This window comes from Otolemur garnettii, unplaced genomic scaffold (assembly GCF_000181295.1).
Source record: "Otolemur garnettii isolate 467f Iridium unplaced genomic scaffold, OtoGar3 scaffold00133, whole genome shotgun sequence".
In the NCBI taxonomy this organism is placed as follows: Eukaryota; Metazoa; Chordata; class Mammalia; order Primates; family Galagidae; genus Otolemur; species Otolemur garnettii.
This window is the reverse complement of record NW_003852528.1, coordinates 3,505,560-3,526,359: the sequence shown is the minus strand read 5'-3', so window position 1 is coordinate 3,526,359 and position 20,800 is coordinate 3,505,560. Positions and strand designations below refer to the sequence as shown.

The 20,800-nt window shown below is 43.3% G+C and overlaps 1 protein-coding gene across 1 annotated transcript in view; it reads left to right on the top strand.

Annotated features, from left to right (window-relative positions):
* Positions 1 to 20,800, top strand: part of LOC111727943 (histone deacetylase 4-like) — a 183,976-nt gene that overhangs the window by 142,479 nt on the left and 20,697 nt on the right. The window contains exons 4-5 of the mRNA XM_023518248.1: positions 1,141 to 1,291; positions 20,467 to 20,587. Coding sequence (XP_023374016.1) covers positions 1,141 to 1,291; positions 20,467 to 20,587 — 272 coding nt within the window. The remainder of the gene's footprint in view (positions 1 to 1,140; positions 1,292 to 20,466; positions 20,588 to 20,800) is intronic.

Genomic DNA, 20,800 nt, shown 5'->3' with positions numbered 1-20,800 from the left:
TTTTTTTTTTTTTTTTTAATAAGACATAATTTATTCTAACAGAAATGCTCAGCTCTGGGTAGAGTGCCTGGTGTCATAGCTCATAGCAACCTCAAACTCCTCTTCCAGCTTCCTAAGTAGTTATGACTACAGACTCCTGCCATAACCACAACACCCAGCTTATTTTTCTATTTTTGGTAGAGATGGGTTCTTATTCTTGCTCAGGCTGGTCTTGAACTCCTGAACTCAAGCAATCCACCGGCCTGGGCCTTCCCGAGTGCTAAGATTACAGGCATAAGGCCACTGTGCCCAGACTCCTTGAATGTGTTTTGACAGCTGTAAGCTCACAGTGAACACCATCTCAACAGGGCAGAAAACCCACCACCCGGAACATTCCCTCCTGCCTGCATCTTCCCTACCTCACCCTGAAAGGCAATCTTCTTCGGATTTTTATCATTATATAGTAGTTTTTCCTGATCTATAACTAGATGTAAATACAGTCACCCCTTCATATTTTGGGGGTTTTACATCCACTGATTTGACCAACCAAGTATCAAAATCCATGGACAAGGAGGTCCAGCCTACCACTTCTGCTGTGCTATTCCCCACACACCTGTGTGCTGTGCTTTTTTTCTTGTCTAACCTTGGTTTATTCTTTGCTGTGGCTGGGTAGTTTCTCTTAAGTGAACACACAGCTGGGACACGTGGCTTGCATCTAGGCTGGGCTGTGACAAAAGCAGCTCTGTACATTCTTGTACAGGATGTCTGTGGATGTGCTTCCCTGTGTCAGGTCAGAGCCAGGACTGGGGCTCTGGGACTTAGGGCAGAGGTGTGTTTAACTTTGTAAGAAAGTGCCAGGCAATTCCCAGAGGTACCATTTCACACTCTGTCACACAATGCGGTTTTCAAACAGGCTTGCAAGATACATAACTCTTCTTGCTTGTTTTCTTCTAGCAGTTCAAGGGCTTTTGTTTTCGTGTTTACTACTTAAAGAGGTTAGAGGACATTTAGGGCCTCAGGCAGCTGAAATGTGGACTGTGCAGACAAGAGTGGTGCCCATAGTGACACCAGGACAGACATATGGCCCAGGCTGTTGCCTGGTGTCTGTGGGGTCGCCTTCTGGAACCTGAGTTCTGACATCTTTCTCCTCCTTCCTGGCAGCAACAGCAGGAGATGCTGGCCATGAAGCACCAGCAAGAGCTGCTAGAGCACCAGCGGAAGCTGGAGAGGCACCGCCAGGAGCAGGAGCTGGAGAAGCAGCACCGGGAGCAGAAGCTACAGCAGCTTAAGAACAAGGAGAAGGGCAAAGAGAGTGAGCGGGGTTGGGGAGCCCTGTGGGCGGGACTGCAGGGGTGGGGCTGCAGGGAGGCGAGCCTCCTTCGGAGCTGCAGGCAGTACACAGGGAGGTGCGTATATGAGCGGTCCGTGGTGGCCTTGCCACAATGGCTTCTGCCTTACTGCTTGTGCTTGGTTCCTCAGAGGCAAGCTAAGGGTGGGACTGATGGGGACAGTCAGGGTCACTCTGTGTGCCTGTGTTTTGGGTTCCCCATGTTTAGCTTTAGGGGTGAGTCAGAGTCTATGGCTTTACCTTTATCTGGAGCTGCAGGATTCAATATTATCAAAGCAAGGGGTGCTCAGCCATTTTAAGGAATGTTTGGCAGTACTCCTAATAGACTTCAAAAATATTAAAACCATAAAGCATGCCAAATGCATAGTGAATTTCATCTGTGAGCTCTGCCCTAAATTTTTCAAAGTTTTCTTTTGGGAGCATTTTATAAGTGATAAAAGCAGGTGACAGCTTGTAAGACAGCCCATGGCAAGCTACAGGATGGCCAACAGCTTCAGTTTCCCATTTACTCTTTTGACAACTCTAATTTTTGCCTTTGATTTGGCTGTGCTCATGTATCTGAAGGCAGTGTGGTTGTGGTCTGTTTTCTTCTAAGGAAAGCTTGAACTTGGTACTAGCCAGGTGACTGTTCTGTCTGCTGTTTCCTTATGTGAAAACTCAGAGGGACATATGTACTGAAGAAGCGGTCACAGAGGACATGTACCCCACAAGGTGCCAGCTCCAGCACAGGGCTGATTGTGCTCCCGGTATTTCTCCCACATTTTGACTTATGGGAACCCTTGGCTCAGCGTCCTTTCTATTGATAACTTGTTTTAAATGACACACCCGAGACCTAACTACCAAAAGGCATTTTCATGTTATAGGCTCTGGACTTGTGCCCCACTATAGTGCCCTGTTGAACTGTTCTGTTCCCTGGTGGTACCCAAAGCATGCTAAGATCTCATTCCCCTGCAGTAACAGGATGCTTCAGAGGGATGTGGGGCGGTCTGATAATGTTCTTCTAATGCTTATAAGGAGAGAAGTCCGTCACGGACCTCTATCCAGGGGAGGGGAGCTTGGTGGTGCCACTGGAGTTTGGCTCGGGTCTGCACACTGACCCTGCTCAACCAGGGCTCTGTCCACACAGTGGCACCTTACAGTCAGGTGTGAGCCCCTGGCAGGTACCCAAGGCAAGAGCGTGTGCCGTGCAACCCAGTGAGAATATGAGATCTGTCTGCAGTCTGTGGTCTTGCTTAGTGTTTTCACTTTGTTCTAAAAGGCATCTGAAATCTTCATCCTTTAATTAAGAAAAATTATAGATTTTAGGGGTACAAGTGAAGTTTTTTTATGTGCATATATTGTCTAGAGGTGAAGTCTAGACCCTTTGTGTACCGGTCACCTGACAATGTACCTTGTAACAGGTAGGGTTCCATCCCTGATGCCCCCACACCCCCCTGCAGCATCCCCAGTGTCTGATGTCCTGCCCTGTGTGGCCTTGTGCACCCATCGTGTGGCATCCAGCTGTAGTGAGAACTATGGGGTCTGATCTTCCCTTCCTGAGTTACTCCTCTCAGGGTAAGGCCTCTGGCTCTGTCCAGGTTGCTACAAGAGGGGGCATCACTTCATTCTTGTTCAGGGCTAAGTAGCACTCTGACTACTGTGAGGAAATGACATTCCTACTCCTCTGAAGCTTCTACCAGTGCCCCCCCAGCCTCATCTGCCCCCTAGCTGCCTTCGCAGAGGTATCTGCTGTGCACACCACATTGTCTTTCTCCCATGGTTCCTTGGTGGAAACTTAGGTTCATTCCATTCCTTGGCCTTTGTGAGCAGTGCTGCAAGTGCAGGAGTTTCTGCTGGAATGACCTCTTTGCAGTGGGCACACACCCAGTAGTGGTGTTGCTGAGGCTAATGGGAGGTCTGTTTTTAGTTGTTTGAGAAACTACACCCTAATTTCCATAGAGATGATAGTAATTTACATTTCTATTAGTTTACATTCCCATCAAGTAAATAGAAGAAAATATTTATAAAACATATATATGAGGCTTATAGGACCACAAAACAGAGAACCTACTGGTATCTCCATGACATTGTGAGGAAATGACATTCCTGCTCCTCTGAAGCTCCTGCCGGTGCCGCCTCAGCCTCACCCGCCTCCCAGCGTCCTTCACAGAGGTGTCTGCTGTGCACGCTTGTGTTCGTTTGTTGTTCCTAAATCTTCATTACTGTTTTATTGTCTTCGTATCCTCAAAACAATGTTTTTTATTTTGCGTGTGTCTTAGCTTCATGCTAATGGAGTCACAACAGGCATCCTTCACATCTTGCTTTATCCCTCACCCGTGTCAAACCAAGGATGGCCGGTCACGATGCACGCATTTTCTCAGCTGTGTCTCTGTGCAGCCTCTATTGACAAGTGTCACGTTTTATCTGTTCTGCTGGTGTTTCCTATGTCATCTGTTTACAGCACAGGCAGTTAGCTGGAGGCTGCTGGGACACCTGGGGTCTCTTTCCAGCACCTTCCCAGCAGGGTGCACTGTCCGTGGGGGCCAGAGATTCGCTTGGTGCTTGTTCTACAGATGGCCTGTTCCAGTTCAACTCGAGGAGCAGAACCCACATGGAGGTGGATGTTAAGAGATTTATTGTAAGGAATTGGCTTCCAAGGTCATGGAGGCTGGTTGGGAAAGTCTGGTTTCCGAAGGGCAGGCCTTCAGGACGGGCAGGCCAGAACACTCAGGCACAGACAGAGATGCTACCCATAGATGGAGTCCCTCGTAAAGCCTTCCCGCCAAAAGAGCCAGGCTCTCCCCACTCAGGTGGTTATGGGCTTTGGTCACACCTTACAAATACCCTCCAAGCAACATCTAGATTTGTGATGGGCTGGGCAGCTGGAGACTGCCTCCTTGCCAGACTGACATGTCAAAAGCTCATCACTACACAGGAAGCCAAATTGTCTTTCAGACTGCTGGCACCTGACTTGGGAGCAGCAGCCACAGCCGCCTCGCAGGGAGCAGAGCATGCACAGGTGCTCTGGGGACACAGCCGCCCTGCACGGGGAGTGGAAGCCACAGGAGGCTTGGAGCCCAAGGTGTGGGAGCTGGGGCTTTTCCTTGGGGGTGGAGAAGATCCAGGAAGCTGACTTTCACTGCTGGAGGGTCCACCTTGGCTGCTGTGTGGAAGAGGCAGGACAGGGCCAGGCTATGAAGCAGTCACTGTTGTTCAGCAGTTGTGGGGGGAAGGCTGTGAGGCTCCAGGCATGTTTGAAGGTGGAGCCCTCAGAATATACTGAGCTTGGGCACTGAGCAGTGGGTCAGATGGGGCTGCCTCTATAGGCTGCCTGTTATGAGAGTCCAGGGAAAGAGCAGTCTGGGAGGTGAAGGTCACAAATGTTTTGTATGTTTTCTGTCCAAAATTTCAAGTCCAATATTGCAAGGCCACCTGTTGCTCCTGTAGTCACTGTGGTGACCACTGAGGGCTCACTTACCTTCAGCTGCTCCGTGGGTGCCCACCAGTCTTTTAGATACACAGTGGGAAGAACATGGGAGGGCTTTTCACTCACAGGACGCACTTAATATCTAGGACACAAGTGAACCTCAAAAATCCTTTTTCTTCTACTACTGAAAATAGCCATCCCTACAAGTCATATTAACAAGCTGTGGTTTAAATTTTAATCGACATATGTACAACAGTATTAGATTGAGTTGTTTTGTTTAGTTTTGTTTGAGGCAGGGGTGGAATGCAGTGGCGTCATCATAGTTCACAGCAACCTCACACTCTCTAGGCTCAAGTGATCCTTCTGCCTCAGCCTCCTGAGTAGCTGACACTAGCCCCCATGCCCAGCTAATTTTTCTGTTGTTGGTGGAGACAGGATTTGCTCAGACTGGTCTTGAACTCCTGGCTCAAGCTATTTTTCTGCCTTGACCTCTTAAGAGTGCTAGGATTACAGGAGTGAGCCTCCACGACCAGCCAGATACTATATTCTTTTTTTTTTTTCCAGAGTTTAAACTTTTAATTTGAATTCAATGCATAAACGATCTTTTTCACCAGTCTTTCTATGCAAGACCAATACCTCATCTTGACTGAGTTTGCTGATTGGAATCCGGCTCTGTTTTTCTTCCTTCTAGATCATCTGTGATTGCAAAGTCTATGATTTCCATTTTTAAGATCTGTAAAGTAGAATGAGAATTTAAGGAGATTTGAAACAATCCACTTAGAGAATCAGGCTAAATTATTATAGTTACCTGTAATAGTTTATCATTGCTTTACCCACGTCCAATTTGATGGAGCTATTTTTTAAGTATCTTCATGGAAGATGCGGTTGCGCCATCATACCCACCATGCCAGCAGAGGTTGGCAGACCACTGCCCATGGGCCAAATCCAGCCCATGGTATGTTTTGTATAATCCACAAGAATGGTTTTTACATTTTGAAATGTTGCTTCAAAAAAAAAAAAAAACTGTAAAGGTGAAAATGTTCCCTATCTGGCTTTTTACATAAAGTTTATCAGCCCCTACCTCAGGGACCGCTTGTGGATTCTTTGCAGATGCAGTGAGAGAACAAAGAGAGTTTTATTGTTTTTATTATTGTTTTTATTATGTTATTGTTTGAGATTCATTGAGAGTACAAAGAATTAGGTTATACTGATTGCATTTATTAGGTGAAGTCCCTCCTATAATTGTGTCCCACCCCCAAAAGGTGTGCCACACACCATGAGCCCATCCCCCTCCCACCTTCCCTTCACCTGCTGCCTTCATATTAGAACTGAGTACATAGGATTCTTGCTTCTCATTCTTGTGATGCTTTATTAAGAAGAATGTGTTCCACTTCCATTCAGGTTAATACAAAAGATGTGAAGTCTCCATCTATTTTAATGGCTGAATAGTATTCCATAGTATACCCATAGCACAGCCTGTTAATCTATTCCTGGGTTGGTGGGCATTTAGGCTGTTTCCACATTTTGGCGATTGTAAATTGAGCTGCAATATACAGTCTAGTGTAGATATCCTTATGATAATATGATTTTTTTTTCTTCTGGGTAAATTCCCAGTAATGGGATTGCAGGATCACATGGGAGGTCTAATTTGAGTCCTTTGAGGGTTCTCCATACTTCCTTCCAAAAAGGTTGTACTAATTTGCAGTCCCACCAGCAGTGTCAAAGTGTTCCCTTCTCTCCACATCCACGCCAGCATCTGTAGCTTTGAGACTTTGTGATGTGTCTATTCTCATTGGGGTTAGGTAATATCTCAGGGTAGTTTTGATTCTCATTTCTCTGATGATTAGGGATGATGAGCATTTTTTCATATGTTTGTTAGCCGTTTGCCTGTCGTCTTTAGAGAAGGTTCTATTCATGTCTCTTGTCCAGTTATATGTGGGATTGTTGGCCCTATTTTTGTTGATTAATTTGAGTTCTCTGTAGATCCTAGTTATCAAGCTTTTGTCCAATTCATGATATGCAAATACCTTTTCCCATTCTATAAAGGTTGTCTGTTTGCTTTGATTGTTGTCTCCTTAGCTGTACAGAAGCTTTTCAGTTTAAGTCCCATTGGTTTATTTTTGTTGTTGCAATTGCCATAGAAATCATCTTCATAAAATCTTCCCCCAGGCCAATATCTTCAAGTGTTTTCCCCACACTTTCTTCCATGTTTTTTTATTGTTTTGTGCCTTAGATTTAAATCTTTTATCTTTCTTGAATCAATTTTTGTAAGGAGTAAGGGGTGCGCATCCAGTTTCATTCTTTTACATGTGGTTATCCAGTTCTCCCAGGACCATTAATTGAACAGGGATTCTCTTCCCCAGTGTATATTCCTGTTTGATTTATTAAAGATCAAGTGGCTGTAAGAGGTTAATTTCATCTCAAGGTTTTTTGTTTGGTTCCAAATGTCAGTGTCTCTATTTTTGTGTCAATACTATGCTGTTTTGATCACTATGGCCTTGTAGTATAGCCTCAAGTCTGGTAGGGTGATGCCCCCAGCTTTGTTTTTATTACTAAGAATTGTCTTGGCTCTACAGGGTTTTTTCTGGTTCCATACAAAATGAAGAATTATCTTCTCTAAATCTTGAAAGTATGATGTTGGTATTTTAATGGGGATTATCATGAGTGTGTAGATTGCATTGGAAGTATAGACATTTTAACAATGTTTGTTCTTCCCAGTCACAAGCCTGGTATGTTCTTCCATTTGTTAATATCTTCTGCTATTTTTTTCCTTAGGTTTTCATAATTTTCTTTGTAGAGGTCCTTCACCTCTTTTGTTAAGTACGTTCCTAGGTATTTCATTCTCTTTGAAACTACAGTGAAGGGAATTGTGTCCTTGATTAGCTTCTCATCTTGGCTGTTACTGATATATACAAAGGCTACTGATTTGTAGACATTGATTTTATATCCTGAGACATTACTGTATTTTTTTTTTTTTTATCACTTCCAGAACTCTTGTGGTTGAGTCTTTCAGGCTCTCTGAGTATTAGATCATATCATCAGCAAAGGGGGAGAGTTTGACCTCCCCTGCCACCATTTTTTTTTTTTAAGACAGAGTCTCATTGTATCGCCCTTGGTGTAGAGTACTGTAGCATCACAGCTCACAGCAACTTCAAACTCTTGGGCTCAAGTGATTCTCTTGCCTCAGCCTTCCAAGTAACTGGGACTACAGGTGCCCGCCACAACACCTGGCTATTTTTTTGTTGTGGTTGTCACTGTTGTTTATCAGGCCCCACGCTGGGTTCAAACCTGCCATCCCTGGTGTATGTGGCTGGCACTCTAACCACTGAGCTATGGGTGCAGAGCCATCTGCCCCCATTTGAATGCTCTTTATTTCCTTCTCTTGCCTGATTACATTGGCTAGAACTTCTAGCACTATGTTAAATAGTAGTGGTTATAGAGGACAACCTTGTCTGGTTTCATTTCTAAGTGGAAAAGTTTTCAGTTTTACTCCATTCAGTAAAATTTTAGCTGTGGGATTGTCATAGATAGCTTTGATCAGTTTAAGAAATGCGCCACCTATAGATAATATATTCTTAAAGCATTCTTGTAGAGTCTATTATTTGGAGTTCTTTGAAAATATTTTTATTGTATATATACATGTAGCAAAGTTCACTCTTCTCAGCACACAGTGAACTTTAGGGAATTACCAAGAAGTGCACACCCTGTGTGACCACACCCACTAAAGCCCTGGGGCCAGACGTTACCAGCAACCAGGGCCACTTCCTTCCTTCCCAAAGTTAACTCCTGACATGGAAGATCAGTTTTTCTGCTTTAGAGATGTATATAGGGGGAAGCATTGCCACAGAAGTTTCTGTGTTTTGCTTGTTTCTCAACATTATGCATTTGTTTTTATGCCCCATGGTGTCCTGTGTATGGATGCACCAGTCAGTCATTGTTCTAAAGCTGATGGATTTGTAAGTCGTTTCCTGAGCAGAGTGGTTACAAGTGACCCTGTTGTGCACATTCTTGTGTGTGTGTGTGTGTGTCTTGGATGGGGGAGGGGAGCAACAGTGGGTTGTCAACATTTGTACAACATGCCTAAAGTTCTCTAGGTAGTATTCAGTCCGTCCTTCCTCCAGTCTGGTGTGAGCATTCCGGTTGCTCCGTGTCCTCACCAACACTTGCTATGGTCTGTTTAATTTCACCATCTGGTTTCTTCAGTTACTTCCCTCTGACTACCAGTGAGATGTGGCTCATTTTCATATGTCTTTCGTCCCATTTCTGTGAAGCGCTTGTTCAGGACTCTTGCCCGTTTCCTTGCTCCTTTGCTCCTGTTGTTGATTTGGCATGTTCTTCCTGTATTATTGTGAGTTATGTGTGCTACAGAGCTCTCCTTCCACTCTGCACTGCCCGCCACTCCCCTCGTGGTGCCCTACAGAGCACAAGCTTTCTCTGTCCTCATATGGTCTCATTGCGTAGTCTCCTCCTTGAGATATTTTTGTGCCTTGTCTAAGAAATCTTTCCCATCTACAAAATCCTGAGTATATTCTCTTCAATTATCTTCTAGGAGATGTATTTTTTCCCTTTCATACTTAGATTTCTGTTCTTCCTGGAGTTGATTTGTGTATAGTATAAACAGTGGCTAAGTTTCAGGGTTTGTTCCACAGGCGTGTGCAGCTGGCCCTGCGTCTTCACCGCCTTCACCTTGGCCTGAGTCAGACGTCTGCACGAGTGTGTCTGTCCCCCTCCCTGTTGGCAAGTTTGCCCCCTGTTGTTCTTGCATCACTACAGCGTGGCCTTACCGTAGCTTCAGAACAAGGCTCAGGCCCGGCACTGTACATCCTCCACTTCGTATTTCCACTGAAAATTTAGACTTGATAAAACATTAATTATTCCTAGTCCTAAATATGTTTTCATATCTCCTTTAATTTTTTCTTAATAATTTATTCCACAGGAGCCTTGCATGTATTTTGTTAGATATATTTTGAGCCATTTGGTGATTTTTGATGCTATTGTGAATGGTTTGGTTTTTATACTTTTGAAAAGCAGGAGATTTATGGCTGTTGACTTTGTGTCCAGCAACCTTGCTAAACTCACGTATTCTAATTATCAGTAGATTGTATTTTCAACATATGGCATCGTGTAATCTATAAATAATGGCAGGTTTGATTCTTTCTGGTCGGAATGCCTTTTTTTTCTTTATTCCCTTTATTTTTCTATTGAACTGGCTACGCCTTCCTTTAGTGCTGAATTAAAGTGATGATAATAAGCATTTTTATCTGGTTCCCAATGTCCTGTTAAGTATCGTGTTTACTGTAGGAGCTTTGTGGTTTTTATCTATTTGCTTTTGATAGGTCGTCATTATCTTCTAGAAGTTTTCCTGGTTTGCTATGAGTTTTACTATGGATGGATATTAGTTGTTGGTTTTTTTTTTTTTTTAACCTGGTGCTATTTTGGGATCTTTTGAGATGGCCATAGGATTTTTCTGCTTTATCCAGTGAATGTGATGAATTACATAGATTTGTTTGTTTGTTTGTTTGTTTCAATATGAGGGTATAAACAATTAGGTTACATTTTGCATTTGTTAGGTAAAGTCTAAGTTATAGTTGAACCTTTCACCCAGGATGTGTACCCTATATGTAAAATAGATTTAACTGAATGTAAATTCTAATGGATATGTTTGAAATAATCTCAATCAACTTGGTCATATATGTTATCTTTTTTAATGTAGTACCAATGTTGATTTGCTAGTATTTTATTTTGTATATTTGCAACTATATTCATGAGAGAAATTGACCAGCTATTTCCTTTTCTATAATGCACTTGTCACATTTTGCTGTTAAGATGATGCTCATGGCCTCAAAATAAGTGTCATTTCTTCTTTTGTTTAACATGGATACCATTTTTTCCCTTAAATATTTTGTGAAATTTACTTTTAAAGTTATCTAAGCCTAAGGCTTTGTTTGTACACAGGATTTTAATTACATACTTCAATATTTGAAATGATTTAGAGGACTTTTTCCTCTGGATAACCTAGGGGTGTTGATGTGCATTTCTTACCTGTTTGTAAACATGTGCAGTTGGCATAGAGGCACTGATCGGCATGCCCTTTTCTGGTCTGTCTGATGTCTGTAGGATCTATAGTGAGGTCCCCTTTTATTTTCTGATGTTGATTATTTGTACCTCCTCTTTCTGCTGTTTGGTTTTCTTTTGTTTTTCTTGGTCAGTCTCTCTAGAGTCTTATCAATATTATCTGTCTTTTCAAAGAACTAGCTTTTGGCTTTGTGATTATTGTGTGTTGCATTTCATTAATTTCTACTATTTTTGTTGTTTTGTTTTCTATCTTTGGGTGAGATTTTTGGCTTCTCTTCTAGCTTTGTGAGGTGACACCTACATCACTAATTTCAGCTTTCTTCTCTAACATGTGCTTTTACAATGATAATTTTTCTTCCAAACACAATTTTAACCACATCCCACAAGTTTTGATATATAGTTTGACAATCTTGGTTCACTCCACTTACATTTTATGTAATTACATACTTTATTTCATCATAGTATGGGATGAAATCAAATTATCCCAACTATTCTAATTTCCTTTCTTGCTTTTCTTTAACTAGTTTTTTTAATGCTTTTTTTTTCTTTTCTCCAGTTTGGTAGTTAATCACTATTTTACCATTCCTTTGCTAAATACTCTTGGTACTACAACAACCGTCTTTAATATGTCAGTCTAATTTAAACTAGTACTTTCACCTGTTCCCTAACAAGGTCAGGGTCTTGGTCTGCTTCAGCTCCTGCACATGTGCTGCTTTCACCTGTGCTCACACTCACGTTTGATGCAGTCAGAGCATCCTCAGGCCTTTGCCCTCGCCCGTGCTCATTCATCTCTGTATATCTGAGCTTTCATCTGTCATGCTCTTTCAGTATTCACTTTAATGCAGGTCTGATAGTGATTTTTCTCTAAAGTGTGATTTTACATTAATTTTGAAGGTTATTTTTACTGACTAGAGAATTCTGGGTTTATATTTTTCTTCCAGTACTTTGAAGATACCATTTCATTATCTTCCAACTTCCATCGTTAATCTCCAAAAATTAGCTCTCAGCCCTATTGTTCCTTCTTTGGAGATCATCTTTTTTCTCTGACTACTTTTAAGATTTTCTCTTTGGTTTTTGTGGGCTTTTGTTCTAAAGTATTTGACTATGGTTTCCTTTATTTTCATTTATTCTGCTTGTGATCCCTTGTTCTTAAATCTGTTTCTTTGACTTTTATGAATTCTTAGAGCTGATCATTCTTACCCTTCATCTCAGCCAATTGCTTTTGTCCTGGTCTTTCTATTTAGTCTGTGTAGGCCTTCAGCTCCATCTGTGTATCTGTGTATCTGTGTAGGCCTTCGGCCCCACCTGTGTGTCCGTGTAGGCTTTCGGCCCCACCTGTGTGTCCGTGTAGGCCTTCGGCCCCACCTGTGCGTCCGTGTAGGTCTTCAGCTTCATCAGCTCCACCTGTACATCTGTGTAGGCCTTCAGCTCCACCTGTGCGTCCATATAGGCCTTCAGGTCCATCAGCTCCACCTGTGCCTCTGTGTAGGCCTTCAGCCCCACCTGTGTTACGTCACTTCTCATTGCCTTTGGCTTTCTCATGTTTTCTCTGTGTGTATGTGTGTGTATTCCTTTTGTTTTTTCTTGACTTGGGCATGAGGTATTTTCTTCTAATCTGTCATCCACTTCATTAATTCACACTTTGCCTGAAAAATAATCAGCTTTTAAGTTCATCTGTTGAATCATAAATTTGATTTTCAGCTTTAAAATTTTCATTAGGCTCTTTTCTAGTCTCCCACAGAATTCTCAATCTTGTTTTTCTCTGCATGTAATAGAATTACTTTAGAGCCTGTGACTGATAACGCTATTATCTGGGCCCTTGGCTAGGCTTTTCCTATCTATCCTTTCTCTTGATTTCTTTTGGTCGAGGTGTGTGTTTCCTGTATGCCTGGAGGTTTTAGATTGTGCCAGGCTATGTGTATAAAAAAGCCTTAGAAATGCCCTGGGTCCGGAATGGTATATTCTTTTAGGATGGGTTTTCTTTTGCTTCTCTTAGTTCACTAGAGACATTAAAACTCATTAATTGTCTTAACCCAAATGATGTGAGCTGATTTAGAGTTGGGTTTCAAGCAGTGTAGCCCTTTGGGGTCTTGTAAAGGCCTGTGAGGTTTGTTGGGGTCCTTTGCTGTTTCCCAGTGAAAACAGCTTTGGTGGTCCTGACCCTGCCAACCACCTCTTCTCAGATCCACAGCATCCATGGAGCAGAGGCTGCCTGGGTGGGACACAACCCTGCAGTTCTGCTCCCTGGCTGTGGCCCTGTCCCCCATGTAGCTGCCCACCTTCACAGAGACCGACTGACCTTCCCAGCGAGTGTAATCTGATTACCTGGTTAGAATTGCCCAGAGCAGAAGTTCTTAGAGTTGTGTAGCTGAGAGCACTGCATGCCCCGTCTGCAGGTCTCCTCACCGGCTCTGCCCTCCTTCCTCCTGTTCACACTCCACCTTGTGTCTGTGGGAAGGCATGTTATTTAGGGTTGGGGTTTGCCTTTTTGTAATTTTTAGATTATAAAATTGACATTTGTCTTTAATTAATCATCATTAAATGTGAATTATTTCCAAATAAGACTTGATTATTTGTTTTTGAAATATCTGTGTTCTAAAAGGAATTAAGTAACTATCAAGTAAATTCAGTTTGTTAAGTTTATTTTGAACATAATGTTATACCAAACTAATTCTAAATTAGAACTGGGAAATAATCTAATCTATACTATTATGCCTATGTTATTATATACATTTTATAAATATTTGCTCTTTCAAAACAGATATAAAATTATTTTTCCTAAGAGTATGTAGCTAATATATTCTCTCAGTTTTTAATTTATTTCTGTTTAACTATTTGTGAGTTCTTAGTATTTGTCTTTGCACATAAATCTAATACTTTTCCAATTATCAATTATTGCAGTGTAATTGTGATAATGCACTTTATAAGTACACTTTAAATATTTTTTACTTTGAAAGTGTTTCAAGGAAGAAAGCATATGAGGAGAATTTTTACTCCATGTTTGGTATAAATTTTATACCACTATTTGAAAGTAAATACTGAATCTGAATAATGTCCCCAGTGCCCGTCGCTGATGAGTAAGATGACACCCACAGAGAGGCCAGGATGTAGCAGCACAGCACTAAGGGGACAGTCCAAGACGTGGTTGGGCCTGCACACTCTGGGTCTTTGCATACTGATTTGGGCTCTCTGTACTGGACTAATGTGTCATTTGTGGCTCTCAAATCGCCCCTTGGTGTTCTGATGACCTGGCCTGGGCCAGGGCCCTTGGTTGCTCCCAGCGTGCCATCCAGGTTGGGAGCTATGAGTTGGGTGGCTCCTCTGGCCCCATGTGCTAGGATCTGATTATCCCAGAAGCCTATTGCCTTCTGGGTGTGGCCTACTTTTGGGGGGCTGCTTTCCACATTAGGAAGTTAGCTCCCCCAGACAGGAGCCCTTCTGCACTTGCATAGAACCCCAAGCTGCAGATATGGGTGCCAGTGCAGGGCCCACCCAGGGCCCATAGCCCTACCCTTCCCCTTTTCTGTGGTTTGCATGTACTTCACTGTGTGTCCTACTATTTTTCTTTGGAGTAGGGAAAATAGTTGTTTATCAAAGAATTGAAGCTTGAATTTTAAATATCAGCTAGTTGACTTGTACCATAGCTGGCCAACAAGTCACAGTTTTCAGATTGCTGAAAGTAGCTTAGTCTAAATTACTTCCTCATCGTACCAGCCTCTTCCAATGAAAATATCAGTTTAAGACTCACAGAATATGAAAAGATTTGACTTTAGAAAATATTTTGGATCTATTTACAAGTCAAAAACAATCTCCACTGTCCGTGCTCAGCGTCGTCCACCCTTAACTGGAATGCTGGAATGTTCTTTGCTGCTCTCCAGCCTCATTGCAGGCAGCAGCCTTGGTGGTTTTCACTCTGTGGATTTGGGTGGTCAGGTTTTATTATTAATAATAAGCTGTGTACAGTTGGGTATTTGGCAAGCATGTGTAGGCTTTGCAGCCCTCAGAGTGTGGTCTTGTGGTGGGAAGGCAAGGCTGGCCAGCCATGGCGGTGGACGACACGCAGGAGCTCTTATGTAAGCAGGCCCCAGGGGGCCGCACCTTCCCGTGAAGGAGACTCTTGTTGTGCCGCCTTAAGGAGCATGTGTGGGGCAAATGCAAATGGCACAGATCATGTCCAGTTTTCAAGCTTTGAAAATACAGTATAAGCATCTGCTGTCTAGTTTCTTGGTTTTAAAAATGACTTTCTTATTGATTATTTAATAAAAAGTTTTGTCACACTTAGAAACTTTTATAGAACTTTTAAATTTAAATAATTATTCACTTTTATTTATTGCTGTCAAATACTATTAATTTGAAAGAATATTGAATTCTTAGAATCTATGGGCGTTTCTGTCACATTTAGCATGCACACACCATCTTCAGGTTTTTTATACTAAGTACATTTGGGAATCTAAGATACACTGTCCTTTAACATAAATTCAAAGGAAAAAATTCCATTGAGGGCCAGTCCTGCCCTCTGAGTGGAACAAATACGCTGGTTTATTTTTCACTGTTATTTACAGGCGCAACCCTGTTGGGAATAAAATTCAGTCACTTGAGGAAAGTCCTTCACTTTGTTCAAAAATGACGCAAAAGGCTGGCATTTGAAGATTGAAAACCTGATCTTGAAAGTAATTATTTGCCCCATTTGTGAAGTCCTGCCTTCCTTAGAGGCTAGTGGGGGTAGGGGCTGGATAGGAGTAATCTCAGGCAGAAGCCAAACAGAAAAATCTATAGCAGATGTTTTGTCCAGATGCGAAAAGTTCACAGCACTGCTCAGCCTGCAAGGTCCGTGGCTGTGCCAGGTGGAGAGGAAGCAACCCGTGGCCTCCTTGTCAGTCTGCTTTGCCCCCACCCATGTGTACTTGCCTTTGACCTTCTTGCCTGCTCAGCTTCTTCTCATTTGCAGGGCTTTCTCCCTACTCTCACTCTCACTCTCTCTCTCTTTCCTCCTCCTCACATCCCTCCCCCCACCCCCATCTGTGAAGAATGCTTTCTCTTTTATTCACTTCTTCATCCCATTATCAGTAGGGTATTTATACAAATCTTTCAAGTGGGTAAATGATAATGTGGGTTAAGTAACAAAAAAGTAAAATTCAGGGAAGTTTGCTCTCTATTCATTGAATGTATGTTTTGATTCTAGGAGCTTCATTTAAGTGGAGAAATCTGCAGACAGATGAGCAGTATGTAACCAGAAGTTGGGGAACAGGGATCAGTATGTAACCAGAAGTTGGGGAACAGGGATCAGTATGTAACCAGAAGTTGGGGAACAGGGATCAGTATATAACCAGAAGTGGGGGAACAGGGATCTGTCTGTATGTAACCAGAAGTAGAAGAACGAAGATGAATAAATATATAACCAGAAGTAGGGAACAGGATGGGGATCAGAATCAACCTTTTTTGTTTTGAGTTCTCTCTTAGTGAAGTCCAAAAAACAAAAGAAGATTCCTTTGTGCTTAAGAAGACATGCAGCGGTGCTTGCATTCCTGGTCACTGCTGGCTGGGCCTGTACTGAGGCCCCAGAACTCTGATCACACCTACCACCCCCTGCACAGAGGGAGCCAGAGAATCACTGGCTAGGTGCCCCAGCTGATGGGCTCAGGCTTGTGACCATGTTCCCATTTGGTACTAGGTAGTGTTGCCAAGGTGGGGAGAGGATGTAGCTCACAGGGACTCCACAAGTGTGGGGTCTGCTGGTTGGCTATGTTCCTGGAGGACCTGCATTCTCTTATAAAGGGAATGTGGATCTGTGGCAATAGCTGTCATCTTTCTGGAACTTATTTTTAGAGGAGGGAAAGCTACTTAGCACCATTTTGGTTTGCTGGGAAATCTTGAGGGTCATCCCCAGTCTGTACTCTGAGAGCTCTTCTGCCTGTCCTGCTTCGTGCTGTCTGGGTTGGTGTTGTCACCCTCGCCACCACCGTCCTGCCTGTGACTGCTCCCTGCCCTGTTAACAGTACTGGGCAGTGTGACTAAAAGGAAAACCTTTATCAGCATAGAAATCAAACTACTCCTTTCTCTTTTCTTTTTGTCAGTGGAGTTAAACGTGTTTAAATATGTGCATTACTGTGAAAGTTTTGATACCAACTGCATTAGGGTCCATTATTTCACCTATAGCAAACAGTTGACAGCATCCTTTCTGATTCACCTTTGTAAGTTCAAGTTTCTTGGCTTATGGGTGTTGCTAGGAGAGTTTCATTTGTGTCCATCCATGTAGATTTTACATTTCTAGATTTTTATGTATCTCAAAATTTTCATAATGATCCACATGAAGAACTCATCCTAGAAAAAGTGCTACATACTTCATTGAATGTCACTATAGTCACCTTCAGAGTTCTCCCCTAGGGAAGCTGTGCACTGACACCAGCCCCTAGTCCACTCTTCAAGGCAATTTTAGGACTTTCTCTGGAGTGGCCATCCGAGCTGTCGTCAGGTTTCTCTGGATGTCCTGAATGTCATCAAAATGTCTTTATGTCAATGTTTCCTTTATCTTTGGGTAAAGGAAAAAGTCACTGGGGGGCAGATCCAGCAAGTAGGGAGGCTGTTCCAATACAGTTATTTGTTTACTGGATGAGAACTCTGTCACAGACTGTGCTGTGTGAGCTGGTGTACTGTTGTGATGCAAGAGCCATGAGTTGTTGGCCAAGATTTTCAGTTAAGATTTTCCTGTTTCTCTATCAATGTTTATGTATTCTTGAAATGTTTTCATCTGTTCTACTCATTACTGGCCAGCCTGACCACTCTTCATCAGTGACACTTTCTCTCCCATCAGAAAAATGTTTAAGCCATTTGCACACTGCCATTTTCTTCATGGAATTATCCCCGTAAACTTGGACTAACATGTTCCTGGTTTCACTTCCACTCTTGTTAAGTTTAATAAGAAATTTAATGTTTGTTTGTTGCTCTAACTAAAGCTCTGACATTCTTGTGACAGGGTACAAAAACACACAATAATGACCATCACTCAGCAAAACACAGTCATAGTCGACACGAACACAGCCGTGAGACTGTTGCACCACAGCAGTGAAACCTTACCACGCTGTTTGTACAGGGCTGCCAATGAGAGCACTCGGTGGCATGTTCACAAACCTAATTGTCAGACCCTGTGCTTGTTGACAAATTTCTTTCTACCTTCCGAATCACTCTTTTGTGTCCCTTGCTGACCTGTCTGCCTCACCAGCCCACGTTTCCCTTTATTACTGAGGTAATGGCACTTTGGAAATTTTTAAGGTTAACTCTTGATTGGTATGTGTCTGGGGTCACCTTTTTCAAAGCACCTAGCTCGTTGGCAGTCTTTCAAGAGCACCACAACTGGGTTTGGGAGTGTCAGGAGCAGGCCACACACTCCTGTAGTGTGTGTCCTTCTGACAAGTGAGGCTAAGCGTGCATCTGAGTGACATTCAGGTCCAAGGCTGGGTGCTTAGAAATGGAGGTGTGCTATTACAGATTTGGTCACCACCTCCTGTCCCCCGCCCCCCTGCAGTCACAGTTTAACAAGGTGCAGACAGTCCTTAACAACAAGAGCTCAGGGATCTTGTATGAGCTCATTTATCAGTGAGGTTGTTTTCCAAGACGTGGAGAGAGCCCTGAGACCAAGCCTAATGCATCATGAGGGCCCCTTCAGAATGCCTGGTCTCTCTCTGCATTTCTCTGGCTGTCTGACTCCGGTCTTCCTATCCCTGGTGGACCATTTCCGAGAGCGTGCTGCTGTCTGACCCTCATCCACATACCGAAGTCTCATTTGGAGTAACTGCAGTAGGGTTCTGCCCTACAGCACTCAGAAGCACGTGTGACCAAGAAGACACCCCGTTCATGAGTGCCAACAGATGCATTTGGGATGTGATGAAGGTTGCAGGGAAAAGATACATTTCTCTAGTGATGTTAACAATTTATTAAGCAATTGTCAAAACATCCATAGAACCTCATATTCTAAAATCCATTTCAGGCACATTAGAGTGAATTATGAAAAAATAACATTAGCAAATAACTAAATGAATGAAAACTTCAGAACAATGATAAAATAAAAGTGATTGTTAAACCAATGTGTATGGTTTTTCAATGAATTGCAAAGCTTCAAAGTAATGGGGAAAATAACAAAGGAAAACTAGAATAGACTTTATAAAAACAAGCATATGACTATCAGAATACCCAAAATTTTAAAGGAACCAGGAGACTGAGGTAGTTGCACACACAGAACAGTTAAGAACTGCGATCTGGGGAACTGGCGAGACCTGAACTGAAGCGCCCTCAGCTGAGCCTCCCCTGACCATTCTGTGTCCTCCACCAGAACCTCTGTTTACCGTCCGAGTATGGCCTGAGCGTGCCTGGGCTGGCACAAAATAGTAAGAGGAGCCATAAGACTCTAATGGGTCAAACTGTAAAACCCACAGACCCACAGCACTGCCGCCATGACCACACCCATTACAGAGAAACTTCTGAGGGAAAAAAACAAGGACGTAAAGTACATCACAAAGAGAGTGATAGTGTGTGCCCAGGAGCTTTGCAAGACCTGTGGGCTGCCCGCAGACCCTGTCTTTGGCTAGTGGTGACCCCAGCTTGTAGAAGGTAGGCATGCTCCTCTGGTGCCCGGGACAAGGTGGTCAGGGTAGAGATGTTTTGGAAAGCAGTTAGCACAATGTTCTGAGGGTGATGCGAAAGAGTGTGTTGATGCAGTCACTTCCCTGTCAGCCACTGATGCTGACCCATAAACGTTCATTGTAGCAGGGCTTCTAGCAGCAACAAATGCCTCCCCGTCAGGGTTGGTTTTGTAAACCATGCTTCTCACACCTTATGTAGTATTTTTTTGACCTTTAACAATAATGTTTGAATACTAAGTGATCTGAGGGAAAATGCCTTAGGTACCCTAAGCGGAAGGATGGACAGAGTAGTGCCGCACGGCACGGTCGCAGGTGGAGAAGAACAGCTCTGGGGCCCGCAGGCCTTGCACTCAGTGGTATTACTGGGCAGAGATTTTTGTTTTTTTGTTTTTGTCTATTTCTCAAATTTGCCAGTTTGCTTTAACAAGGCTTTGAAAAAGTCACCACCACAAGAAAGCCACAAAGCTTGCACCCTCAGCTTTAGTCCAATCTGGTAAAACCTACTTTATCAGAAGTGCCTCTCTGGCACTGTGAGCAGACCTGGCTATTGCTTTGCACAGGTCTTGAAACTGAGCCTGCCCGTGAGGGTCCTTGTACCTGTCACCATGGGCCCTGTGTCTGATGCTTCCATTTGCACAAAACTCCTTGCTCCTGCTGCATGGTGGGACCAAGAAACCACCGCCCTGCCAGTGCCTAGTTCAGAGCGTTCTTCTATGTGGGAATTTTAAAACTTCCCTCAGAAGTGGGTTTTGTATTAGCTAATGATAAGTCTTTCTAATGACTAAATCTGCATTTTAAATAGAATGCAATTATGTAAAGATCTTGATGGGAACAAGGCCTGTTATTAAAACCCTCCTGTCCGTCTCCATTTTTTGAGGGAGCGTTTGCAGGGCATGAAGTCCTAAAGGAGACCCATGGCCTCCGTCACTCCATCCTCTTATTCCCTTTGTGGCCTTGTGTCAGGCCCTACTGCCCTGGGGCAGAGCCACACGGCACCCACCACTGTGCTTTTTCGCTCACAGGTGCTGTGGCCAGTACAGAAGTGAAGATGAAGTTACAAGAGTTTGTCCTCAATAAAAAGAAGGCTCTAGCCCACCGGAGCCTGAATCCTTGCATCTCTAACGACCCTCGCTACTGGTACGGGTAAGTAGGGGTAGGGGACTTTCAGAGGACCACGTGATCTGGTGGTAGGTTTGAGTGGACCAAGCTGTTTGCGGTCCAAGGCAGGTGGCAGGGTGACCCCTGGGGGTCCACAGGCATGGTGACCATCCATATGGGGATGGGCCCATCTTCAGAGGAAATGAAATACATCTGGAACTGGAGCCTGTCATGATTCTTGGCTTTTTGAGCTACTTT